This window comes from Silene latifolia, unplaced genomic scaffold, assembly GCF_048544455.1.
Source record: "Silene latifolia isolate original U9 population unplaced genomic scaffold, ASM4854445v1 scaffold_240, whole genome shotgun sequence".
Classification (NCBI taxonomy): domain Eukaryota; kingdom Viridiplantae; phylum Streptophyta; class Magnoliopsida; order Caryophyllales; family Caryophyllaceae; genus Silene; species Silene latifolia.
This window is the reverse complement of record NW_027413189.1, coordinates 38505-60599: the sequence shown is the minus strand read 5'-3', so window position 1 is coordinate 60599 and position 22095 is coordinate 38505. Positions and strand designations below refer to the sequence as shown.

The following is a 22095-nucleotide window of genomic DNA, read 5'->3' as shown; positions in this document are numbered from 1 at the left end:
CTTATCTATAGCTAATAGAGTTATTACCCTTATTATAAAAAAATTTGAACTAAAGGTTTTGAAAATATTTTAATGTTTTTCACTGGTTTTAACGTCAATTAGTGTTAAAGCTTGTTATTGGAGACGTCTGATAATTAGTTTTATCATTTGTTGGTGTAAAAATGTATTTTTATGTCTTTGAATTGGAATATTGATGTTCTTGAGTGATCGCCAAGAGTATCTCCGTTCCATTGAAAGGACACTTATATTTTACGAAGATCAAGATTTAGTGCCTATTGCTGAGGATTGAAGATTTGTTCAACCTTTGAAGAATGCTTCTTCCTTGAAGATGTTTCTCGTTCTTTTTGTATCTCGTCTTATTCTTAATCTCTTGGTGCTTATCCTCCTTCTAAACTCCCTTTTGTTTTACTTTAAAAGCTACTCTTGTACTCCTAACCTGTTCCTTGTTCCTTGTTTATCCTCCCTTAACGCCATTTGATAGTACTCTTTCTTGTGAGGAATGTTGACCTGGGTTGGAAAATTCGACTTTTGAGGAGATTGTTTGTGTCTGACCCTTTCCTCGTTTTGAGAGGATTTGATGTTGGAAAGACTTAGGTAGTGTGATGAGACATACTTGATGATTCTTATACCTATAGATCCTTGATAAAGTGAGTACGTTGGATTGGTGGATTTTGTGTGTCAAGTGTGAGTTGCATTGGTTACTAAGGTTATGGAACATGGCATTGTTGTTTATGTTTGGGATACTAGTGCTTAGTACTTGACTTAAAAGGGATGGAACTAAATGGTGGGTTTGAGGATATAGGATTGACTAAGTAAGTCGAGTTGTGATTGGCTTCCATAATCACTTTGGACATGAGAGTTTGATAATGTGTATGACCATATGAGAAAAGTTAATGGTGGGATTATTAGTTGGTTTTAGTGAGTTATATTGATTACTACTTGAGGTATGGTATGAGAGTGAGAGTAAGCTACGTTATTGGGAAGTTTTAGCACTTGTTTTAATAACTAGAAAGGGGTATGGTTGACACCAATTGTTAGGTTAAAGAACATAGTTTCAATTTATGGTTTTATGAACTTTGAGGTGATAAAGTGTTGTTACAATTAAGACCTTGTTTCTTGGGAATTTGTTAACCCTATAGTTGTATAGACCTTGAGGTCGCATTGAGTACTTGAGATGATGGGATGATGTCGTAGCCGAGTGTAGCCGAGTGTAGTTCCGCTTTTGGGAATCCTTGATAAGTAAAAGGATAGAGAAACTTGAGATCCTATTGATTTTTCAGATTTTGGGGTTGGTATGTTACTACCTTGTTTTGAAATGAGAACCTTGTGGAATATTTGAGGAACCTTCTCTTGGAGTTTAGAGCTTGGTATTGGGATTCTTGATTGAAGGTTTATTTTTTTTAAGGAACCCATAGTTGACACTAGTTGGATACGAATATAGCTTTGTTGGAAGCCTTGACCTTAGGCTTGTGAAAGTTGTTTCTGGATGTTTGAGGATTTGGAGCGAAGAGATCACACTTATAGTGGAGTACCTTGTTTTAGGGAATAGATTAGGATGAGGTAACATAAGCGATTGAGGAAACCCTTGGGAGTGATGTGGTTATGAGTTTTGTTGTTAGGAAGTTTCGGAACCGTTTTGAGTGATGTTGTTTGAGATAAGAGTGTCTGGCGTTTCCTTGTTGTCTAATTTCCCTTCTTCCTTGATCATGAGCGTTACCGTTCATACCTCCTTTCCTCGCTTCATCTTGCTCCTCCTTTAAGTTTGACACTCGTATCTTGTGAAACTCTATCTTTGACATCCTTGTAATTTTGACTTCAATTTTTATCCTATGAAAGTCTTTATAGCTCTCTTGTTGGTTATGTTTGAGCTCTCTTAACATACCTTGTTTTTATGCTATCTAAGTTACTTTCCTTTTTGTACAACTTCTAAACTTTCAAGTTACCAGTTTCGTTTCATTCTTAAAAGTTTATGTCACTTCTGCAAACCTAACCCATTTTAAAGATTTGAAAATGAAAATTCGATTTAATTCTCTAATTGTTCTTTGAGTATAGACTTCTTTATCATGGTTTTGAGTTGCTAAACCTGAGATTTTGTAAATTTTATCCAATTTCTATTAACCTTGATCTATTTATGACTTCTTTGTCAAAGTTTAATATTATATTTCCGGAATTTAACTCCCTTTTAGTTTAAAGGTGAAACCTTTATTTTTACTTTGGCTTTTTGCAAAAGAAAATTTGAGTAGATTACCTTTCTCTTATTTTGATTTTAACGTTGATCGGATGTTATAACTCGTTATTAGAAACGTTTAATAACTTGTTCTACTCTTGTCGACGAGTGATTTTCGGTTTTAAAATTTGTCTCTGACTTGGAAAGTTAGCGTTCTTGTGTGCACGACAAGGGCAATTCCGTTCCATGAATGAGACTTATATTTTTGAAAACTCTTCATTAATGTTTTTGAAGGTATTTTGATTTTTGATTTATACAAATGATTTACCTTTGACCTTATCTTGGATTTGGAATGTGATGTTCTTGAATGCGCAACGAGAACACTTCCGTTCCTCTGATGAGAATCTGTTACGTTGGAAAATTTTATTTGAAACTTTTGAAAGAATTTTGATTCTTACGATAAGTGACCTTTTAAATGTTTTGGTTACCGATTCCAATTTCAGTTTTATTTTTATAACCTTTCATTTATACTTTCAAGTTTCGAGGACGAAACTTTTTAAAAGATGGGGTGATTGTAACACCCCGTATTTTATTAAGATGGATAAAATTCTTTTAATTGCTATTTTGAATTTAATTACATCATTTAACGATTTATATATATGCTTAGCTAATTAATTAATTTCATCATAATTCGATCGTTAATTTTAATAATCATTAATAAGTTTATTTAAAGTTAGTTCGAGTTTATTGAAATTAGTTCGAGTTTATTTATTTAATAATTTCCGTTTCTTTACGAGTCCTTATGAAAGTTGTTTTAAGTGAACCCGAGATGGATTTTGGGAACAAAACCGTTCAATTAGCTATTTTGAGCTTATTTCACTAAATTAGCAATTTTTATTAATATCCGTTAGTTTTGTAAAAATCGCTAATAATTCCGATTCAAGCTGATATTGTATTATTTACGTTAACTAGCTGAGTTTATTTTATTTTCACTCATTAAATTTATTTATTATTGATTCCGTTTTATTACAAACTTTTGCTTAAACCGGTTAAATTTAACTCAAACGGTTTTAATAACGATCGAAGTTTCTTAACGACGAAGAAACGTCGTATAATAAATAGCAGGCTAGCAGGTGTCTTGTCTCATTTATAAACAACGCACGCTTTTTTTCTTCTTCTTCCTTCTTTTTTCTTCTTTTCGTGTGCGGTTCTAATTTTTATCAGGTTTTAAATTGATACTGATGCTCCGTTTGTCATCCGTTTTCAACTATTTTTGTTCCATAGCGCTCCTCTCGTCGTTTCCGTCAATCCGTTGTAAGTAAAATTCATTTTCGTTAGGTATTTTTACAAACCCAATTTATATTTTTAGCTTTGTTTATTATAAGACGGTTGTATGTACTAAAATAGACGGTCTGGTAGAATATTTGTTAGTCATAAATGATTAGTTCAATCGGAAAAAGGTAATAATGATAGGTTACTCAGTATTACTTGTTAGATATGTGTATTTTGAAAGCTAGTTAGTCTGTTTTATAGTTGAGACGGTGTATAATTATATATAGGGATCATTATGGATGTTAATTAGTCAGTTGTATAGTTGAGACGGTGTATACTGATATGTGGAGATGATTGAGACGGTGTATACTGACCTCTAGGGATCATTTGGGATGCTAGCTAGTAAGTGGTATATTTGAGACGGTGTATACTGACATGTAGAGATCGTTTTGGGATGCTATTTGGGATCTTGTTTAGTTGTGGTATTGTGCAGTAAATTAGGATCATTTTTTTTGAGTCCGCTTTGCAAGTACTTTGGGACATTTTTGGGACTGTTTTGACTCGGTTTAGGACTGGTTTAGGATTGATTGAACTCGTTTTTTGGTACCGTTTTTGTTGTGCCTTTTCCTTCAAGTTTTGGGACAATCGAAATGGAGGCCGTGTGGGCTGTTTTGGCCTCGGTTTTGGGAGCCGTGACAGGCTCGTTTGGGCTCAGTTTTGGGACGGATAAAATGGTGCTTTATGGGACTGTTTCTAGGGCGTAAAAGTTGTGACAATTTTCTTGGTATGCCTGTCAAAAGGAGGGTCATAATGGTTTATGAACATAAGACAAAGAGCTAATGAATATGATTTACATGTTTTGATTTAAATTAATTTCCGTCTCATATTTTATATAACGATAATTCGTTAATATCGTCCCTTCACATAATTATTTTAGGTGACTCATATGTGGTTGAAGATGAAGAGTAATTTTGGGTTTTAGAAGCTTTCTCAAGTTTATTGCTCGTCTCTTTGCTAGCTTAAGGTAACTATTCCGAGTTACTCGACGAGTTAATGTCACATTAGTAGTAAATGTGGTGCTTGTTGTTTGTTAAGTGTTTAGGTGATTGATAATGTTTTACTTTCATTTTTCACATGATAGAAATTGGAAATAGCGATAAAATTTGTAATTTGGGCCAAAGTAGGCCAAGACTCTGAGCTGGGCCAGATTGACCGAACGAGTTTGGTCAAACTAGGTTTAAACCAGTCAGCCTCGATTTGACCGATGACCCGTCGCGGGACTCGGGTCGAGGGTTTGTCTTTGAGGTGAGATTGGTTGTTTTTGGATGTTTTATGTTGATGCCTTAATAGTTGTAATTATCATTTCACATGTTGGTTGTTGGATGAATTGGTTGCCTTATACTTCGGTCTTCTTGTCTTGTTGCCATTTTAGCTTGTTCTCATGAATTATGAGATTAACGGTTAGCTGGAATTTGGATTATTGTTGATATTGAGGATATTGTTGGATTGTCTCATTTGAATAGACATTTATATAGCCTTTCACATGATAGAATGTTAGCATTTATGTTGGTAAGTTGGACTCTTTGCCCTCTTATGGTTAAGTGTGTGTCCTATTTGTCTTGTGTGGTGTGGGCTAAAGTATTCAAGTCGGGACTAGGCCGGGACTAGGTCCTAGGTGAGTACTTCGGCCTTCATCATAGATAGGTCTTTATAGTCTTGACGAGTATATGTTCACTGCTTGATAGCCTTTGTGTTCCCGACTAGTGGATTTATATCCAAGTTGGGGCATGACCTCGGTACTTATTTTGATAGTATGGGGTCAGCTTAAGTACTAGCCAACCCTTCGGTGGTGTCCTTAGGGTACTCACTTCACTTTGTTTTAAAAAAAGTTGTGGGTCTTGGGTGCGGTGGTGTGTATCCGCATGTCTAGGTCTGCGCAGATTTTAGGCTAGGGTTGTGTTGTCTCTTGGCCATGTTTTCTTAATAGTAACCGCTGAGCCAAGATACCGGTTCGATTACCTTCCCTACCTCGTGGTATAGACTCGAGTTACAAAGTGACTATTGACGGGACTAAGAACTTATGCCTGTCTTTGATATATTGCCCTTTCTTGTTTGATGATTCTATGAATCATAGAAGGTGAGATGCAAGCCGGCTATGGTTGATAGAGTTTGGATTCCTGGATGTTATGTGATTCACATGATAGTGTAGTATGAGTCGGTCTAGTATTCACATGCTAGGACTATGTGGCGTTATATTGTGTTCACATGATAAGCACGATTGCCTTAGCATCGATATGCTAAGGCGAAAGCAGTGTGTGATTCGTATTCATATTCTTATGTTTACATGTTATATTAATTATGACATTTCGTGGCCGGGAGAACTCGGAGTTACTCCCCACTGACCGTGGCTTTCGTATTTGTATAAAATGCGAATGACAGTGAGGTGAGGTGATGCATATATGGGGTACATGGACGAGCTAGCGAGCAAAGTAACCTTGGGACCTAGACTGGTTTTATTTCATTGTGACCCTTAAACCCTTTTTATGTCACATACATTTTAGGGACATATGTCTCCCTTTCTCATATTTGGTTTGTATAACTTCTCATATTTTGGACCTTGCATGTTTGACACCTTCCCTTTTGGATATCTTTATAACAGGTTCAGGTTTTAAAAATTACAGGTTTTTACCCAATTGAACCTATTACAAACATATCCTGTCAGTTTTTCTGTAGAATTACGTGTTTACTTTTCCGCAATAAATGAGGGTGTCACACAATAAATCAAACACGTTTTTGCCATTTTATGTGAATTATATAGGTAATTGAAATCCTGTGAATTATCTAAGTTATAAACTACCACAGGAGTTCAATTCCAGCATAAATCAAACGGACACTTATAAAAAACCTAAAGAGGCTTTGCTCCTTATTAACTGTTCCTTAGAGCATCCGCAAAGGAGGGAAATAAGCTCCCCTTTTGCCTTCTCTTTCCTCAAATGAGCAATCCCATTGTTGCAACAACGACCCCATTTTTTGGGGTTCCATTGTTTTTAGGGAAGGTCCCCAACAAAAAAGTAAGGCAATTTTTGTTACTTTTGGGGAGCTTCCCAAATTTTTGTGTGTAAATTGGGGAACCCCATTGTTGCATTAATGTAGTTATGAAATGGGGAGGGTAAATGGAAAAGTTAGTGAAAAATGAGGTGGACGAATAAAAAAAGGAAAGAGAAATTATGGGGAGCATCACCTTTGCGGATGCTCTTAATGGTCCTTATTATCAAAGTGATTATGTTAATCTCTTAATATCGTGCGTGACTCCGTCCGTTTTTGGTAAATATTTCATATAGTTGTATGCCGACGCCATTACAAATCATTATCCCACCATAGCCTATAATAAGATCCCTCATTAATGGTGTATAACATTTGTTAGTTGATTTGTTACGTGTAAAATTGCCATGTAACCCAATTATTGTCGTATAGTATAATAGTCGTGATCATCAAGTATTATTCAAGTATTTTTTACGTATTATAATTCAAATGACAAGGATCAAAGGATGTCATATGTTTGCATGGCATGATAATAATATCAATAATCCAACCACACTCGATTGCTTCTTAACCTATTCAGATTAAAAGTGTCAAGCAAACTACCTCAAATTAATGCACTATATATAATTAATTATATTGTTAATATAGTCTAAGCTTGTGCTAATTGTGTTGTTCCATCGTTTAAGACTCTCCAACTTGCTATATATATACTCCCTCCTATTCAAAGTTTTCTTCCCTATTTCTTTATTTGGTTATTCGGGTTTTCTTCCCTATTTTCTTTTTTGGGTTGATTTGTGTGGTCCAAATTCAATGACATGTGGGGTAATGTGTTTTGTGTGGTCCAAATTCACTTCCTTATCTCTTGTGCAAAAAGGAAAGGGGAAGAATATAGTGAATAGGAGGGAGTATTAGGTATCACTATGATTAAGACTTCCAAGATCCTTTATGTAAGCAATATTCTTGTTAGTGCGATATTCATGACATGAGTTCAAATCCATCAGCTTAAAATCGCCCAATAACTCCATTTAGATAAAAAAAAAAGAAATTATTTTTGTTTTTTTTAGAAAAATGAGAATTATTCTTGTTGTATTCTTGTTTTTTTCAGCTGATGGTTGAGATTTAATTTATACCTAGTTTTATAATACTTCACTAGCTAAACTGGTTGAAATCTATGTCAACCTATAATTCCACCTCCTTCGAATGGATAACTAATAGTAAATAACTAATGCCCTGATTCGTTAAACAAAATTTTCTTTAGCTTGCTTTAATTTCGTTCATTCCGTGATGATGTTTAGTGATCGACCTAAAATGTATGTCTCCAATTCAAAATGTCTACGTAAAAATATGCAATTTTGTTAATTATACACTCAATTTATATCCTAGCCAAATGATCCATGGTTTGAACCAAGAAAAAGGTGCAACAGTTAGGATGATTAGATCATTAGAAGAAGCAAGAAATAACTTAAACATCAAATTATGTTCGATGGAATTTTTTTAATTTCAATGGATTAAAGTTTGAGACAAAATCATATTCCCGTATATTGTTCATGTCCCACATTTATTAAGCTTAAAGTTAAGCTTTTGCTAGAATTTTGCAAGTTAATAAGGCTGTATGTTTGATTAATTTAGGCAAAGAATTTGTTGTACTCCTATAATACTAGTATATTGCTCCCTTAATTGAAAACTTGTCTAAAAAAAACAAAGGAAAAAAAAATTACTTTTAAGCTAAAGTGGAAAGATTTGAGTATTAGTATCAATCCTACGCGTACATGTTAAGTCGACATTACTTGCATGAGGTAATATTCTGAATTCCTGATTTTAGAATATTTAATCACACTTTATTTATTTTACTTGGCAATTAGCATCAAGATTATTAGGAGTACAGCTTACTTTAGCTTGTATTAAAATGACAAGCACTTTTCTTTTTGAGTAAATTATTCAATTCAGTGGTGGATTTAGGTGAGCTAGCTGGGGCGCTCGTTCCTGTTGAACAATGAAAAATGCGAAAGTTTTGGTTAGAAATTTCGAATTTTTTTCGAGTTTGCCTTATGACATTACTTATTCAGTTATTCGCCTTTCTAATCGTAAATCCTGACTCCGCCACTAATTCGATTTAGTTCATACTCACTGCGTTATTGGATTCTCTATCAGGGTTCAAACTTAAGGCATTTTGTTAAGAAGAATAATCTCTTATTAGCTGATCTTACTGCTCATGAGTAAGATGACCTGGATTTAAATCTCGTTAGCGTTAAAATTACCATTGTAGCTCTTTTTTTTTGCACAAAAAGAAAGGAACAATGTTTTAGGCATTAATTAACTTTAATGAGAAAAGGATGGTTTAGGCATTAATGATAAAAGTAAGTTTACTGCTCATAATTTTATACGGAGTAGAACTCCTACTACCAATAAGAACCTCCAAATAATTAAGGCCGACTTCTCGGCATTTTGACAAAACATAATTATTGTAGATTAGTTTTTCATTTATTAATTGTGGAGCAATTGTGTCACCGACATGATGTCTCCCTCAAATCGTGTTTAATGAGTATATGAACTATATAAAGCGTATAGTACTTGCAAGATCGATAAGTTATATTTTATGTAGAAAATTATATAAAATGCTATCCCATATACTCGATATAATGAAAAGAAATCATAACATGCATTGTATTTTGCATTAGTATTCATTGTACAAATATTGTACCAAACGATATGCAATATCGAGTAAAAAAGATATCGATACCTACCCCCGATAAAATGTATGTTACGTTGGCCGGGCGTATAATGCGACTAATAATATACGAGTATGACTATCCCAAATTAGACGTTTTAATGCTTAGAACATGCATTAGAATTATTAGTCAATTTAAAAGAGTCAAATAGAAGAAAAACAAACTATAGCTAGCTAGTTTTCTTTTAGTGTTGATTCTTTGACTCGTTTACCATAAACCATTTATCGAGAAAATGATAGAAATTGTTTAGAAAATTATCGTCAAATAAAGACTTTTTTTATTGGCAGCGTCAAATAAAGACTTTTACTCTATTTGTCAAAGCAAAATGCTATGATATGTTACACCTTACACGTTAAATACGCCATATTAAATATGATATCTAGTTCAATTAATAAATCGTTTTAACACTATGTGAACCAACAAAGGAATAACAAATTAAAAGAAAGCAATTAGTATACAATATATCAAAAAAAATTTAGTGGTGTGCACATTTTAGCTAATGCTCCTAAAAAAAACTACTCTGATTTATTCGTTTCCAATCATTCTCTATCATTTCCTCACTGATGGGGCATATTCTGCACCGCTGACCAAGTCAACACATTGAGCAAGGTCAAGGGTATTCACAGCAAAGTCAACGACTTAGACAGTCTAGCCGGTGAAGCCCATCGGCTGTCACACACTGGCTCGGCCGGACAACCGCCACCGGGACACAAATCCGCGTACTCATATCCAAGACCCTCGGCGAGCCTGCCACAGGTCCGCCGGCCGAGGGTATAACAGTCTTTTCACCTGATAGCCACTTGGCCACTACGTGACAAAAGGTAAAAGCCTATAAATACTCCTCAACCTTCATTGAGGAAAGGATCCACAAATTGACCTAATAACCACTATTCATCTGGTAATATCTTCCTTATCTCTCTACAATACACTCTTAGCCAGGTTACAACAACCTCTCTCTAAGTTCACTGACTTGAGCGTCGGAGTGAGTACGCTCGGCCAAAGCCGAGCCCCCGCTTGTTCATCGTTTCAGGAGACCGCAAGGAGGATTCAAGCAAGGACATCATTCTACTAGCTACGAGTGGTAACAAACACCTGCTCTGGAATTAAACCCGGAACAATTGGCGCCGTCTGTGGGGAAGCACACTAGAAGCTAGTCACGTTCATTCCCAAACAACAAAAACAAAAACACAAAAAACCCACCCAAAAAGCTAAGATGTCGAAACAACAAGAGATAGTCGCAACCGACGAAGCCACATTCTACCAAGATGATACATTTCATCATTCTCGAGTAGTACAACCCTCCACCGTGAGTAGTCCAACCGGAATTCGAATGCCGATAATATCGGACACACACCGTCCGCCAACCAGGTCACCATCATGGGACAAAGGTGGTTGACGTAGCAAAACGAAGACACTCCTGACCTAATGGGAGTACACCACTCATAGGCACGCCGACACGAGCGGCGGAAGCCGTCCAGAGACCAGGGCCCGAACGTGACTCCAAGAAACCCGAACGGAGCACCGGGAGAAGCAGACCCTACCAAGACGCCGGAGGAGCCCAAAGTGGTCGTGGTAAACGTAAGTCCTTCTCGTACTCGGGAGAGGACATCGCCGCCGCAACACCGACGAGGCACACCCCGGAGAACCAGGCGGCCCGACTCGGGAGAGAGCGGAGAAGAAGCCCGAGCCGGAGAAGAAGTCCTTCCCGCTACGAGGAGAGAAGCCGGACTAGGAATGCGAGGAGTCGGTCGCCGCGTGTCATTCGACACGTGGTCAAACACCCCTCGGTGATTATGTCCTGGACACCGCCGTACCAACCAAGTCAAGTTGCCGACGTTCACATACAAAGGGGACAACGACCCAACCGACCACGCCGAGGCTTTCGAGTCTTACATGTCGGTATGGGAGCAGCCCCGATGAGGTCAGTGCCGAGTTTTCCCAACGACTCTGCATGGGATGGCTCAAAACGGTACAAGGGCTTCCCGACGGTTCGGTATCTTGTTTCGCCGACCTAAAGGACGCTTTCTTAGCCCAGTACTCTTGCAACAAAAGGACGGTCGTGGAGACGTCGGACCTCCTAACTATCAAACAGAAGGAGGACGAGTCTCTACGAAGCTATATGAAGAGGTTCGACGGCAAGGTCCAGCAGATTCGGGAAATCAATCCCGAACTGGCGGCTTTCGCACTGATGAAGGGCCTCCCAAAGGGAAACTTAAAAGACGAGCTCATCAAGCACGGGGCCCGGCCTAGACGGCTGCGAGGAAGATGGCCGACCAGGCCATCAAGGTGGAAGATTACCACAAGACCTGGTAGGCCCCGCGAGGCCGAGCCCTCGAGAGAGAAAAGCCGCCGGGATGATAGTCCGGATGAGAGGCGCCGTGACAATAACATGTCACGATCCGATGATAAACGCCGTGACAATAACAGGTCACGGTCTGATAGATCCGCCAAGAAACAGGGCCCGACGGGCGCCGGGGGGAGTTCGGGAATGTTTTACCAAAGGCATTACCATGACAAAACCCCTCTGGTCGCATCGGCCGCCAAGGTCTTCGCCCGAGCGAAAACGAGGGCCGAGAAGTGGGAACGACCTCCCAAGCCGAAAGGAGACGGTGACTCAAACCAAGATCTGCGAGTACCACGGTTGCGCCGCCACCTCATCGACAAAATCGCCGGCATCGAAGAATGCCATTGAAGAGCTAATTCGGAAGGGGAGCACTGGACAAGTATGTGGCCAAAGGCCAAGACGACGCCGGCGGCCGGATAAGACATCCGTTTTCCAACGGATAGGAGTTATCAATGTAGTAATCGGAGGTAACGAGAACGGTGGGTCGGCTCATGGGCACAAACGGCACCCGAACGAGCCGTATCGGGCCATCAACTTTGTGCCCAACGCGGCGACTACCGCCCCGACATTCCCGATATGACTATTGGAGGGAAGGACTACGAGGGAGTCATCGCCCCTCACAAATGACGACCCACTCGTAGTCAACTTGGACATATCCAACCACCTAGTGAAGAGATGTCCGATAGACACGAGCGCCTACACGAACATCATGTTCGGGAGTGCTTCCACGACCTCGGCCGAGAATCAAGGACTTGAGCCCCCGCACCCATCCACTATACTGACTTCTCCGGGGCCGGCCCGGTACCCCGGGTTCAATCAAACTACCGGTGATGTTCGGCGAGGGGAATGCGGCCAAGAATGTCCTAGCCGAGTTCGTCGTCATCAACGGCTCATCCGCCTACAACGTCCTAATAGGCCGAGTTACTCCGAGCGATGCCGACGCAGTGATCTCCATCCGAGCCCTGACACTAATGTATGTCTCGGACCGGGGGAAAGCGCATAAGCTCGTCTCCAAAGACGAGAAGGACGAGGTGGTCAACATCCAGATATCCGCCAGAGGATGCAACATGCAATCCCTCAAAGTGGCGAAGCAGTCGGAGAAGGGGAAAAGCTCATCCTCACAACCGAAGGGCGACCTTATGGATGCGACCGACGGTGACGGGGAACAGCGCCTCTAGATAAGGCATTAGGAAACGATAGACCTTGTATAGTGCCGAGGTGTCCAAAACAAATGTGGGCATCCCGACGCATGTTAATATCAAATGTAAAATCGACCAAGTCTCCCATGAAGATGTCCATTTTTCCCACAAATCACCGAATGGAATAAAGAAGGCGACACCGTCTCATCTTGTCGATTCGACAAGAGCGGCGATCGTTAATGAAGCCGACGCCGTCTCATCTTGTCGATTCGACAAGAGCGGCGATCGTTAATGAAGCCGACGCCGTCTCATCTGTCGATTCGACAAGAGCGGCGATCGTTATGAAGCCGACGCCGTCTCATCTGTCGATTCGACAAGAGCGGCGATCGTTAATGAAGCCGACGCCGTCTCATCTTGTCGATTCGACAAGAGCGGCAATCGTTAATGAAGCCGACGCCGTCTCATACTGTCGATTCGACAAGAGCGGCGTCGTTAATGAAGCCGACGCCGTCTCATCTCTGTCGATTCGACAAGAGCGGCGATCGTTAATGAAGCCGACGCCGTCTCATACTGTCGATTCGACAAGAGCGGCAGTCGTTATGAAGAAATGTAGCGCTGTGGCAGTCACCCCAAATAGTAGACGCTTCGGCAGTCACTTAAAGTGGTAGACGCCGCGTAACACGCTATCCGGACGCCACTCACACTCATAGACAAGAGCGGTGTTCCCCATGAAGAAATGTAGCGCCGTGGCGATCACCCCAAATAGTAGACGCTTGGCATCACTTAAAGTGGTAGACGCCGCGTAACACGCTATCCAGACGCCGACTCTTCTTCAGTCGTACCGACAAGAGCGGCGATCTCCATCAAAAAGCGAGACACCGCGACGATCGCGGCGTCAGCGCTTGATTGATAAACAAATCAAAATGCCTTAAAAGCGTTAAAAACAGTTGAGATGCACACTCTAAACTGCCTCGGCCAAGCCAAGGTTCAAACAAAAAGAGACGCTCAACTAATAACATAAAAAGGCAACTCGGACAAAAACGAAAAAGACCTCGGCCATGCCGAAGGCAAAAGAAACGAACTCTTATTTATAATAACAGTTTGCGGGCGAAAAAGAATGGAGATAACAGCCTACCAAAGGATACAAAATACAAAGAGAAAAGCAAAAGCTACAATTATGTCATTTGAAGCACCAAAAGATGGCGGGGAGGAAGGGCTTAATGATCGGCCCCCGGACAATCAAGCAAATCTGAAACTTGTTCTCATCAAAAAAGACATGATGGTGTGTGAGGAGTCAAGCGGTCTGCGTAAACTTGTTCTCATCAAGCAACCTCGCACTGTGTGTCTTACCATCGATGCGGTAGCCGCATCTTCTTCAATAGGCAACCCAAAGACTTTCCTAGCGGCCTCGGCTTTGGCCTCGGCGTCATCGGCCGCCCTCATTCTCTCGGCTTCCTCCTTAGCCGCCTTAGCCCTCTCGGCAAAGAAGAGTCGCTTTCTCCGCGGCCGCCTCCTTCTCAATCTTTGCCTTCACCGCCTCCTTGGCCTTCTCCACCATGGCGTTCTCTTTAGCCTCGAGCTTCTCATCAAGCGACTTGTCATATCTATCCCATGGAAAGGAACCATCAAGAGGGAAAAGCTCCTCGATCACTTCCCTAGCGACTCCTTCGGCCAAGTCCCGGAATTCGAGCGCACGATTGGGGAGCATGACAGTTTGGAGCATCTCAATGTCCGCCTCCTTCTGCTTGATGATGGCCTCTTTGCCCCGAACCACCTCCGCCTGGGCCTTAAACAGGCCATCGGATTCGTTCCTCTGCTGGAGATAGAGGTCGGCACGCCCTTGAACGTGGTTACACTTCTCCAGCAGCTTCGCAGCCTCGGCTGCCGCAGCCTCGGCCTTGGCTTTCTCAGCAAGGACCTCTTTTTCGGCGTCCTCCCTGAGTTTTCTTTCAGCCAAGAGCGCCTTCTCAGCATCTCCCCTAAGCTTCCGCTCATTGAGGAGACCTAGCTTTGCCGACGCAGCCACCTGCTTAGCGGCATTACGCTCATGAACAGCTCGAGCCACGGCCTTCTCCTGCTCCGTGAGACGAGCAAAGCGAACCACGTTCCACCTTGCAAGCTCCCTAATTAGCTTCGTGCCTTCCTCTATAAGCGGGAGACAGAAGCCTTCTGGGTTGAAGGGACGGTGGTAACAATTTGACCCCAACCCGCGGGGGCCGGGAGGAGGAAGCCTTCTGGGATGAAGGGTTGACGGTGACGCCTTGATCGCCAACCTGCGCGCAGAGGTCCTCTCCACCCGCCGCCCAACGAGAGCGGCGTTTACTGCGATCGGCCTACAAAAATTTAATAAAGACGTCGGTATCAACGTATATCGACATGTCGGAAGCTTTCACCAGGAGCACCCAATGACTCGGCTAAATTTAGGCCACGGAATGAATAGGTACCGTGTTTCGCCTTCTTGGCCGGAGGAGGCACTTCCTTGCCAACGGTAGAGGCTGCCTCCTTCCTCTTTCGGATAAGGGGAGATTCCTCCGCATCGGAGTCCCCCTCAGAAGGAATATCAACAACCTCCACCTTTTTAGAAGGGGGGGTGGGAGTTGGAGGGGTGGGAGTTGGAGCCAACGTCGACGCCCTCGCCGCCGAAGACACTGTTTTCCGCGTCCGACGAACAACGCCGCCGATAACCTTCGCCCGAGCCTCCTCCACGCTCAAGCCCCTCGGCCCGGCGCTCCTCCATAAGATCACCCGGCGACCTCCTACGGTCGTGGGTTTGAGCCTTGGGATGCAAGTTGGCAACGGTCCCATCTTTGTGCAGCCCCATTCTGGAAGATCCTCGGACAAGCCCTTTCCAAAGTGGTCTCAAAAAGAAACAAAGAAAGAGTTAAGTAGAGGAAATAAACCGGAATTCGAGGAGCAAGAGCATTAAGAGCGGCGATGGGCCTCACACCGACCCCACTCACCCTGTGCTAGGGCCGGTATGAGGCCGACATGGCAGAGCGGCTCATCCTGAAGGATGATCTGCGTCGGAGGAATCCATCTTTTCGGCACCCCACTCTTGTCCACCTCAAAGAGCCTCATTGCCGACTTCTCATCGTCCCGGAGATAGACACCGCTAGCATCCATTTTGAGCTTCTTCCGGAAACCCATCTATCGTGCTCCGCTTTGAGTCTCACACCGCAAGTTAACTCGGTCTTTGGAAAAAGCGAGGCGCGGATAGTCATCCGGACCTTAACGTACACCCACCGGCCTTGCCGATCCTTGCAAGAAGAAAGTTTGTTGACCGAGACATAACCCGGCTCCATCTCCACATTGTACCATCCGACGCGGCCAGAAAATGGTTTGAGATGGTGAAGCCGGCAGAATAAATTCACCGTTGGGGCCTCTCCCTTGAAGAGACAGAGCCAGACAAAGCCGATTATGGTCCCCATAGCCAACGGGTGCAGTTGTGCAACGGCAACGTTCATGGCTCTAATAATGGCCATAACGTGCTCATTCAACGAAACCGAGCCCATACTCCAAGTGCCGCATATACACGCCGGTGTGGCCCGGTGGAGGGCAACAGACGGCCTGACCCTCCTCAGGGATAACAATTTTGTATCCCCTACCGAAGAAAAAATGGCCCTCGAAAAATTTCTCGCCTGAACAACTGGCGAGCTTATGAGTCCAAGCACGGTCAGAACGGACCTTACAGGCGTCGCCGTGATCCATAACATACTGCCTCCCTTCGTTAGGACGAGGCCTTTCCTCTTCATCACCGAAATCATCACCAAATTCGCCATAGGAATCAGAGTCCTCCCATTCCTCAAGAATTTGAGGATCAACTTCAGGAGAAGGAGACCTAGGGCCCCCGACGCGGGTTTACTAGGTCCAAAGATCGGCGAAAGACATGTTCACAACAAACTACTAACGAAATAAAAGAAAATTTGTTTGATTACCTTGAAGAAATACACTCGCCGGATCGAAGACCGAAGATTGAAAGAATAGAAAGCCCTTGAAAGTTTAAAGAGAGGAAGATTTTGGGAGAATTTTTGAAAATTTGAGGAAATGAAAGTAATGGCCAAAATCACGGAGTACTTACCCTATTTATAGGGAAAAGCCCATGAAGAAGGACCAATCGGGGCACGGCCCCATGAAGCGTCAACCAATCGGCAAGCGGACACGTGTCGGACATGCAACGATTTGAATGTCAATCGACGCAACAGATTGAATGTCAATCAATGCTACGATTACCAAGCGTATTCAACACGCCCATTCACATCTCTTCGCCTGTTCATCTCCCTCAACAAATTCCTAGGCACTGCTCTCCGCCGGCCACATGATTGACCATGCCGGGAAGCACCGGCGGGGCAATCAAAAGTGACCAAGCACTCTCCCTGGTCTCGGCCAACGTCATATTATTTCCCACATCGGATACCCTTTACGCATCCATGTGGAGGGGGGATATATGGTACGGCCTAACAAGAACCACGCCGATGCTTCAGAAGAAGCCGATACCAAAGATTTTGCAAAAATACTTACGCAGAATATACGTTCACATACATCGAAGCCCATACCACGGCATAGACTACGGCTGGGGCAAATTGATGGGGCATATTCGCACCGCCGACAAGTCAACACATTGAGCAAGGTCAAGGGTATTCACAAAGAAAGTCAACGACTTAGACATCTAGCCAGGGTGAAGCCCATCGGCTGTCACACTGGTCTCGGCCGACAACCGCCGGCCGGGACACAAATCCGCGTACTCATATCCAAGACCCTCGGCGAGCTCGCCACAGTCCGCCGGCCGAGGGTATAACGGTCTTTTCTTTTCACTGATAGCCACTTGGCCACTACGTGACAAAAGGTAAAAGCCTATAAATACTCCTCAACCTTCATTGAGGAAAGGATCCACAAATTGACCTAATAACCACTATTCATCTGGTAATATCTTCCTTATCTCTCTACAATACACTCTTAGCCAGGTTACAACAACCTCTCTCTAAGTTCACTGACTTGAGCGTCGGAGTGAGTACGCTCGGCCAAAGCCGAGCCCTCAGTTTGTTCATCGTTTCAGGAGACCGCAAGGAGGATTCAAGCAAGGACATCATTCTACTAGCTACGAGTGGTAACAAACACCTGCTCTGGAAATATACATTAAAAATTATATTGTAAATGTGTAATGTATTACGCATAAAACATTACGAGTAACCATTGTCACCTACTTAAAACGAAAACGTAAAAGAATGATTAGGCAAACGGAATAATACTTTCTTACAATAAATAATATACGACGTCGATATCAACTAACTTAATTGGCAAAGTCACGAGTAGTAATACTTATGAGTACTGGCTCCTTTTACCAAAAAAACCACGAGCAACGTTACTTAGACCTGAGCTCAAACCCGTCAGTATAAGATTGCCTTTCTAGCGCCCTTTACCCGGGAAAAAAAACAATTAAATATACAACAAAATTCCAAGTGGTTTGACAAATCAAAATCTAAGTTCACATGCTCACCAAACAAAGTAAAATCAAATAATCTCAATAGACTAATCCACCATTAACAACACTAATCCACCATTAACAACACTAATCCTCTTATTAATCCATACATCACCCAACCAAAAATATAATTTTACGGAATCTAAATCACTACCGATATTTAAAAAAGAAAAAAAAAAGAGAGACAAGTGCCCGAAAATATCTGACAATTTGCCCCAAGTCAGATCTTACTACAGTAATCACACTAAACTACGGTCAGGTCAGCCCAAAGTCCAATACAAATACTCAACTCTCTCTGCTGCCCAAACTACCCGTCTTACTTTATAATCCTTCACATACTCTCATTTCTTCTTTCACCATTTCCACCTTCACTACCACCACCACCAACCACCACCACGGCCGCCGCCGCCGACATTTTTTCCGGTGGTGAGTTCATCAGGTGGTTTTATTATTTTATTAATTAAAAAAATAATAAAAAAATGGGGCAGGGTATGAGTTGCGCATCATACTCTTCTAATAACAATAATAATCATGAAAATGGAGTGTTTAGAGCAGCTCAATTGGGTGATTTGGATATGATTAAGGAAGAATTTGATTACGATTCGAGTATTTTATTTCAATCTTCTTTGTATGATCGTCAATCTTTGCTTCATGTTGCTGCTGCTCATGGTCAGATCCATGTGGGTTTTCCTTATTTTTGTCTACTCTCATTAAAGTTTGTAGCTTTTTTAGTTTTTGTTGTCACGAATTCTTATTTGAGACCGTCTTAACCTTAATACGACCTTTTTCATGCTACGTCTCATACGTGGTCCACTTAATGTTACCTATAAACTAATTTTTTTTATTGAATATTGTTTTATTTGTATAGGTTGTTAGTTGGCTATTGGATCGATCAATGAATGTGGATGGATTAAATCGACATAAACAGGTGAGCTAATCAGCTAATGGTGGTTGAATCATTTCATTTTTATTAAAATGTTTGTTATTTTTTTTTATATTTTATTTTTAATGTGAGTGAAGTGGGTAATAATTGATTTGTCAATGTTTGTTGAATTGAATGATTCAGACTCCTTTAATGGTTGCTGCAATGCACGGGAAAATAGCGTGTGTTGAAAAGCTTATTCATGCAGGTGCTAATGTAAGTCAACTAGTCAATTATTTCCGTCATTTATATATTTTAATGAAAATGAGATAGCGTCACCTGGTAATATTGAGTTCACGAGATAACAATTTGATCTATGTGACTATGTTCAACCGGTTTATTTAAATTCTAGATTCGCCACTGATCCTAGACTGGATTAAAAGAAATAAAGATGTAACCTTTGTAAGGGATTTTATCCTTGATTTATACTGATAAATGGAATGTTATATGAGACAGATTTTAATGTTTGATTCGTTTCGGGGACGAACATGCTTACATTATGCTGCCTACAATGGGCACTCAGATTGTCTTAAAGCCATTCTTTCCGCTGCTCGTACATCACATGTTGCCATTTCTTGGTAGGTTTTATAATCATCATGCAATTTGTCTGATATCATGTGTTTTGCTTGAAATGGGGAGGTTAATAATGTGTGAATTGTGATATAATATTTCAGGGGATTTGCGAGATTTGTCAATATTAGGGATGGAAAAGGTGCAACACCATTACATTTGGCTGCTCGTCAAGGGAGGCCGGGTTGCGTTCATATGTTACTTGATAGTGGAGCTCTTGTTTGTGCTTCAACAGGAGGATATGGGTTAGTACTTGATGAATCAAGTTATTGTGAATTCGATGAGATTTGTTACCCAATGTTTTCTTATCTAAGTTTGATTGGAATCTTTTCATGCAGTTATCCTGGGAGTACGCCACTTCATCTAGCTGCCCGGGGAGGATCCCTTGATTGTATCCGTGAATTGCTCGCGTGGGGTGCAGACCGGCTGCATAGAGATGAATCAGGGTATGTCTCTGTATTTCCTAAGTGGTAGTCTTTTGTTGTGATTTCTGCAATGCTTTGTGATTTACTAAAATGGAGCAATGAGGGCTATTTTGATGCTAGCGAGTCAATTTAATGCTGACGAATTTTGAACAAAGGTCATGATTCATGAATATGAATTCCATCGTTCAACGATGTTATAAACTAATCTTGCCAAGCATTTGCGATACCACAATTAGTAGTCTGATGGAGAAACATTCTATTGATGCTGATGCGTTTTGTTGTGTTGCTTATCGGCAAATACTATATTACTATGCCCTTAATTTGGCCTATAATATCGTTTCTTCGTGGAAGTTCTTTGAAGTTATAAAGTGGCGAGCTTTCTCATAAGTTGCTTCTCGTACTTGCCTAATCAGGAGAATAGCTTACATGGTGGCACTAAAATACAAGCGTGGAGATTGTGCAGCATTGTTAAACCCCTCGTCAGCAGAGCCTCTTGTCTGGCCTTCACCGTTGAAGTTTATCAGTGAGCTTAAACCGGACGCCAAATTTCTTCTTGAATGCGCATTAATGGAGGCCAACAGAGAGAGGGAGAAAACTATCTTAAAAGGAACAGATTATTCAACTGCATCTCCATCTCACTCAGAAGGAGTAATTGATGACAGTATGTCAGAGGTAAACTCCTGCTTTTCTCTCATTCAATATCGAGTTTGTGAGAACTGGTTATGTGGTTATTGAATATCGAGTTTCCACCCTATTTTCATCTTGCAGGCGAGCGATAGCGAACTCTGCTGCATATGCTTTGACCAAATTTGTACAATAGAAGTCCAAGACTGTGGCCATAGGATGTGTGCACATTGCACACTAGCTCTTTGTTGCCATAACAAGCCAAACCCGACAAGTGCAACCATCAACCCACCACTTTGCCCATTTTGCCGCAGCAATATTGTGCGGTTAGTAGTTGCCAAGCTAAACACAGATGTCGAAGACATTGATATGACCTCCTCTAAACATAGAAAATCAAGGCGGTCTTGGACGTTGAGTGAGGGAAGTAGCAGTTTCAAAGGCATTTCGTCTGCATTTGGTAAAATGACAGGTCGTGGTTCAGGAAGGATTGGTGTCGATGAGTTTATTGATAAGCCAAATGAATAGGACATCCGAGACATGTACAGGTCTGAACTTTTCATGGGCGCTAAGAAAGTCAATCGGGGTTGGACCAAACACCCATTTGGGTGAAATAATATATATATATTATCAAAACTCTATATACATAGAAAAAATCTGCAAAAGTCCGAGGAAATTATTTGCGAGACTACGAGATCTAGCTTGGTAAGTTTGATTTATGTTGGGTCATAATCATAATTTGTTGTAATCTTCATCTTGTTATTGCTTAAGAATGAATTAAGATTTAAGAGCAAACTTTTGATTCTTTTTGGGTCTGAAAAACTGTTGTTAGTCACTTAGGTAGTAAGAATTTTTTGTTCCTTGTAGAGGAAATTTGTGACATTCTTCAATTCACGGCTGCTACTTAGCACAGTTAGCAGCCATTGTTATTTATACGAGTCAAAATCGAAGAATGTGAGAGTTTCGTCTACATTGTCGTCTCTCTCCCCTTCCTCTTTCTCCTTTTTAGTCAATTAAAGGAAGAGAGGAAGCGCGGTAGCGTGTATTTACCTATTCTTCAAGCAAGGGTGTAATACTTATTGTAATGTACATTATGGTTGTTGAGCTTCTGGCTTAGCAAATAAGATATGTTTTGTGAGTATATATTTTGTATAAAGTTACATACATTTGATTTGTTTAATATTCATACTCGAAAGCTCGTGGCTTTGAATTTTGACCCAAGTCTCTTATTTTTATGTAATTATCGTGGAGTAATTTTATATAACTGGATGTCCGGATTTTATATCTTAAATAGGATTTTCAATTATGGCCGTGGCTAGTGAAAAAAAAAAGATCTTCTGATCCCTACCTTTACTCGTTCGCTATTAGAGAATATATTCTCTAAT

The 22095-nt window shown here is 41.4% G+C and overlaps 1 protein-coding gene across 1 annotated transcript; it reads left to right on the top strand.

Moving 5' to 3' along the window:
• The first annotated feature begins 18403 nt into the window (after window positions 1-18403).
• LOC141638957 (putative E3 ubiquitin-protein ligase XBAT31) lies at window positions 18404-21851 on the top strand. Its single transcript, XM_074448141.1, has 8 exons — window positions 18404-18852; window positions 19041-19100; window positions 19239-19310; window positions 19551-19672; window positions 19769-19909; window positions 20003-20110; window positions 20503-20761; window positions 20858-21851. The coding sequence occupies exons 1-8, from the start codon at window positions 18652-18654 to the stop codon at window positions 21236-21238; spliced, it is 1344 nt and encodes a 447-aa protein (XP_074304242.1). The 5' UTR covers window positions 18404-18651; the 3' UTR covers window positions 21239-21851.
• The last annotated feature ends 244 nt before the right edge of the window (window positions 21852-22095 follow it).